Raw genomic sequence first — 5,035 nt, 5'->3', positions numbered from 1 at the left:
AGGGTGCTAAGTGGCTAGGGTGCTAAGTGGCTAGGGTGCTAAGTGGCTAGGGTGCTAAGTGGCTAGGGTGCTAAGTGGCAAGGGTGCTAAGTGGCAAGGGTGCTAAGTGGCTAGGGTGCTAAGTGGCTAGGATGCTAAGTGGCAAGGGTGCTAAGTGGCTAGGATGCTAAGGGGCTAGGATGCTATGTGGCTAGGGTGCTAAGGGGCTAGGATGCTAATCACCAAGGTGTTTGCAGGTCTGTAAACAGTAAACCTGCTGCAGTTCTAAGCAATATTTTGAACTATGCAGTGTGTGAACGGCTGCCATGTTAAATGGAAATAGTTTAATTTATCCAGAATCTCTTGGTTCTGATTGGCTGCTGTGATTTATCTGGGCTCTGATTGGTGGGTTTTGTCTGCTGACAGGAAGACCTTCAATGGAACGGTGAGTCGCTTCATGACGGGTTCTGGGAAGAGGATGGTGGCGTACTACAAAAATGACGGCAGCCTGGTCCACATCGCTCCAGAACCTGAGGAGTGAGTCTCTCTGCATGCGGCCATCTGCCAGCCGAGACCGAGGCCTGCTAGCAGGCAGCTAGCGAGTCTCAGCTGCAGATCTTAGGTCGTCCATGTTTCTGCTGGGTACCTCAGTCCTGACCTCTGGAGGTCACAGGTCATGTCCAGCATTTTAGCTAAAAAAAACTGGCTTGCACAATCATAGACGTTAGTTATGCTAAAGCGCTACATGAAGCATTGGCTGTCACATTACTGCGTTGGCGGATTAGCCGGAGCTAAATGTTTGTCTTGCTAGTTTGCTGTTAGCGTGCTGCTGCTTCCTGCCCCTGCAGGGAGGAGGAGCCTCTGTTCCGGGCGATTCGTGAAGGCAACGCCAACAAGGTGAGATCCCTGGCCATGTGTCCGGGAACCAACCTGATGCTGCCCACTAAGCCGGGCTGGCTGGCTGTCCACCAGGCCGCCTGGTTCGGACAGGACTCCTGTCTGCGAATGCTGCTGTCAGGTAGCCTCACACCTGGACACGCCCACCATCAGTAACCATGGCGACTGATGGCTTCTGTTGCCTTCAGCTCAACCAGGAATGGTCAACAAGAGGACGTCACGTGGCGAGACGCCGCTGCTGGTCGCCATCAGCAGAGTCCAACTAGGATGCGTTCAAGTGCTGCTGGAAAACGGAGCCGACCCAGAAATCCCGAACTATGAGAAAGAGACTCCGCTGTACAAAGGTAACCGAAACCCGCGATGAGCCGTTGGTAAAGTCACACATAATAGAAATGATACGTAGTCTGTAATTTATAAATGTCACAGTTTCAAACTAAATCAAGATAAATATTTAGCATGAAGTTAAATATTTTTCATTTACTAAGAAGCTACAGTTTTAGCTTCAGATGACTTCAAACTACAGAACTTGAAGCTAAATGTTTATCTTCATTAGCTTCTTTTAGCTTCTTGCTAAATATTTATCTTCTAGCCAAGTGTTTAGCTGCTAGCTAACTGTTTAGCTTCCAGCTAACTGTTTAGCTTCCAGCTAACTGTTTAGCTCCCAGCTAAGTGTTTAGCTNGGGTCTGAGGATCTGCTGTTTTCCTCCTGGACTGGTAGCATTTAGCTGCACAATGTTGGAGGCATCGCGTGGCTAAAACACCTTGATGTCGTCCAGAAAAGACGACATGAGCTTGTTGGCTCCCTTGTCGTGGCTGATATTTTGTGAAAATCCGGCAGAAATGCTAAACTAATCGACTGAGAAATACTCTGCAGTCAGTCGAAATGAAAAATCCCATAGAAGCTATTAGCTCTGCGAGGAGTTAATGTGAGACATGAAGCTACGTGGGACTTTTGGGGCGTTTCTGGGCGGAGCTTGGTGAGGTCACTGTTCTGATCGATGGACTATTGATGTGAGGCTCCACAGACAACATTTCACAAGTAAGATGGACATATTATTGTGTATATATTGTGATTAGAATATTACTTTACTGTATTTATGTCCACCGGCTAATAGATACCAGCTAATATTAGCTACAGTGCTTGGTGTAATACGGGTTCAGCTGCTATGAAGGATAACTGAGATTCTGTAAATCTAAAATAATTAATTATTCTCTAACATTGACTTAGATTATCTGACACAAGAGTCTATATTAGAAATGAAACAATATAACACATATTATAAAACTTATATTATGTGTTATAACATTCACCAGCAAAGTTTACACAGGTGGTAAAGACTATTATTTATATGTAATTCTTTCACTAGTAAAATAAATCCCAAATCTTCCGTTTTTGTTTTGAAGGTTTCCTAAAGACACGATGTGAGGAAGAAGAGGGAGAATCTATAAAGAGAGACGGATTCACTGATGAATCTCACATCGGAGTTTGGACTCAATCTCAGCTGCTGAGTCTCTGAAGATAGAACTCGTCGGCTGGAAAACATATATATATATATACATATATTATTCAGTATTAATCATTATTTGTGTTTGTATAGTTATATAAATATGTATTGATATTCCTAAATAATGTATTTAATAAATGATGAACGGCTGTGTGCTTTGTAATCTGCTCATCATTCATCAATATCAGAATATTCCATCCTATTCTATTGTTATAGCCACTAAGCATATTTAAATATGCTGAACTATGTATTAAAAACATACTTAAATAATACAATTGTTTATAAATGTAGCTTTGATAGATGTCTGAATATGGTTTCCAGTAACAAAAAAACTGTTATGATTGATTAAATGCTCTGATACGTCATTGAGCTGCTAAACACATAACGCTGAGTGGAGTGGTGGACCGCTCCAAGATGGCCGCCCGCTCCAAGATGGCCGCCCTAAATCTCGTCAGCAACAACAGGCGAGAGCGGCCATGAGGGTTTATCCTTATGTCTACGGTTCCTACAGCCAACTTTTCAAAGCTGAAAACTTTAAATGTTTGAGTTGATTCAGCCGATAGTTTTTAGCGGAGGTGAAGTTTGCATTAAATAAATAATTCTAACGAAATTAAGAAAAATATCAGGAATGAGTTTGGAAATTTCACTAGGAAAACTAAATGAAAGGATTTGTGACCTAAAACCAGATTTCTCTAAATCTAAAACTCCTTTTTTCTTATTCAGGAAATTTTAATGGGTGTAATTTTCTCACTAAACTGGTTCTGGGTCGGAACCTGGTTCTGGTTCTGGATCGGAACCTGGTTCTGGTTCTGGATCGGAACCTGGTTCTGGATCGGAACCTGAACCTGGTTCTGGTTCTGGTTCTGGATCGGAACCTGGTTCTGAACCTGGTTCTGGTTCTGGTTCTGGATCGGAACCTGGTTCTGGATCGGAACCTGAACCTGGTTCTGGTTCTGGATCGGAACTTGGTTCTGGTTCTGGATCGGAACCTGGTTCTGAACCTGGTTCTGGTTCTGGTTCTGGATCGGAACCTGGTTCTGGATCGGAACCTGAACCTGGTTCTGGTTCTGGTTCTGGATCGGAACCTGGTTCTGGATCGGAACCTGAACCTGGTTCTGGTTCTGGTTCTGGATCGGAACCTGGTTCTGAATCTGATCCTGGTTCTGGTTCTGGATCGGAACCTGGTTCTGGATCGGAACCTGAACCTGGTTCTGGTTCTGGTTCTGGATCGGAACCTGGTTCTGAACCTGGTTCTGGTTCTGGTTCTGGATCGGAACCTGGTTCTGGATCGGAACCTGAACCTGGTTCTGGTTCTGGATCGGAACTTGGTTCTGGTTCTGGTCCGTTCTCCTGAGCTGCTGTGATTCAGCTGTTTTCTGCTGGTGTAACTTTAGTCAGACTGCAGGTCAGCTGATCCAGCTCCTTAAAATAACCCGGACCCCCACCCAGCCGGGTCGGCCGGGTCCAGATCGGATAAACAGGACACAGCGAGGAAACGGGTCTGGTGGTTCTGGAATAAACTGGATTTCTCTGCGAGGTGAGCAGCTGCTTCTGCTGTCTGGTTCTTCAATCAGGTGCTTTAAGGGACAGAAGACCCATCTGAGTGGTTCTGACCTGCAGCCTGGTTCTGGTTCTGGTCCAGCCTTCATGTTTTTCCAGGTTGAGATTTGACTTGTGGGCCGTCCTGGAGAGAAATGTCTCACCTGTTCTTGCTTGTTCCAGGCTGTTGGACCTGTCATGGCGTCTACCAGCGTCTCCCGCCCCGGTTCTGGAGGTTCTGGAGGTTCTGGAGGTTCTGCTCTGGCATTCGAGGAATATTCTCTGTACGGTAACCTGACTGATGACGAGCTGCTGCAGCTGGCCATTGAGCGCAGCCTGACGGAGATGCAGGGCGGCGGTGCCACACAGACCGCCGCCACACAGACCGCCCGTCTCCAGGACAACGTCCCGGAACCGACCAGCACCAGCAGATATCAGCGTCAAGCCCCCAGCAGCAAGAATCCTCCTGCAGCCCAGACCAGCGCCACCTACAGCTCCCCCAACCCACCGACGGAGAAGCCGCCCGACCTGTGAGTAGCTCTGGTTCTCCTCCAGTCTGGACCCGTCTGGTTCTGGACACTCGTCTGAATGTTGGTCCAAAAAGCAGAAACTGAGAAACATCAGAGGGAGAGTTTCAATAAATCAAGTTTGTTTCTTTTTTCTATGAAAAGTAAAAATATGGATTAATTTTTCAAAGTCATGTTTTCACCGTGTCATTCATTCATTTATAAGTTTCTAATTTAATATTTAAGCTAACTATTTAGCTAGCTAACTAAATATTTTGTTTGTCGCCCTGAACCTAGCTTACTGTAACTAGCTAACAGTAAACTAGTTAGCTAGTTACAGTAACTAGCTTACTGTTAGCTAGTTAGCAAGTTAAATATTTATCTCAAAAGTAAACATTCAGTAAATATTAATGAATGTGATAAAAATGTGACTGATAAATAAACCCACATGTTTTTTTTCTTAAGATAAGCTAAATAAACCAAAATATTACTGTTAGGTTTTGACAGTGTAACTTTACAAACATCCCATATTTGTTTAAATCTCTGCTGCATGTAAACATCTAGCAGGCCCAGAGATCCATACAGGGATAAGGGGCTAGGGTGCTAAGT

At 44.8% G+C, this 5,035-nt stretch overlaps 2 protein-coding genes across 8 annotated transcripts in view; both read left to right on the top strand.

Annotated features, from left to right (window-relative positions):
* LOC108165758 (ankyrin repeat and SOCS box protein 2-like) overlaps nucleotides 1-4,486 on the top strand; it is a 9,316-nt gene extending 4,830 nt beyond the window's left edge. Inside the window, exons 1-2 of one of the 2 annotated variants that reach the window (XM_017302155.1) lie at nucleotides 3,731-3,918; nucleotides 4,104-4,485. In XM_017302155.1, the coding sequence (XP_017157644.1) occupies nucleotides 4,119-4,454 (336 nt within the window). In that variant the 5' untranslated portion in view covers nucleotides 3,731-3,918; nucleotides 4,104-4,118 and the 3' untranslated portion in view covers nucleotides 4,455-4,485. Of the gene's footprint in view, nucleotides 1-3,730; nucleotides 3,919-4,103 lie in introns of those variants that run through there. The other variant, XM_017302156.1, reaches the window with a different exon arrangement.
* Nucleotides 371-5,035, top strand: part of LOC103457067 (ankyrin repeat and SOCS box protein 2-like) — a 15,838-nt gene continuing 11,173 nt past the window's right edge. For all 6 annotated transcript variants that reach the window (XR_001776078.1, XR_001776082.1, XR_001776080.1 and 3 more), the window contains exons 1-3: nucleotides 371-516; nucleotides 828-997; nucleotides 1,065-1,220. Coding sequence is in view for 1 of the 6 variants with exons in the window: in XM_017302144.1 (XP_017157633.1) it covers nucleotides 437-516; nucleotides 828-997; nucleotides 1,065-1,220 (406 nt within the window). In the remaining 5 variants the exon portion in view is untranslated. The remainder of the gene's footprint in view (nucleotides 517-827; nucleotides 998-1,064; nucleotides 1,221-5,035) is intronic.

Source organism: Poecilia reticulata, linkage group LG21, assembly GCF_000633615.1.
Source record: "Poecilia reticulata strain Guanapo linkage group LG21, Guppy_female_1.0+MT, whole genome shotgun sequence".
NCBI lineage: Eukaryota > Metazoa > Chordata > Actinopteri > Cyprinodontiformes > Poeciliidae > Poecilia > Poecilia reticulata.
This window is presented reverse-complemented; position numbering and strand designations above follow the sequence as displayed.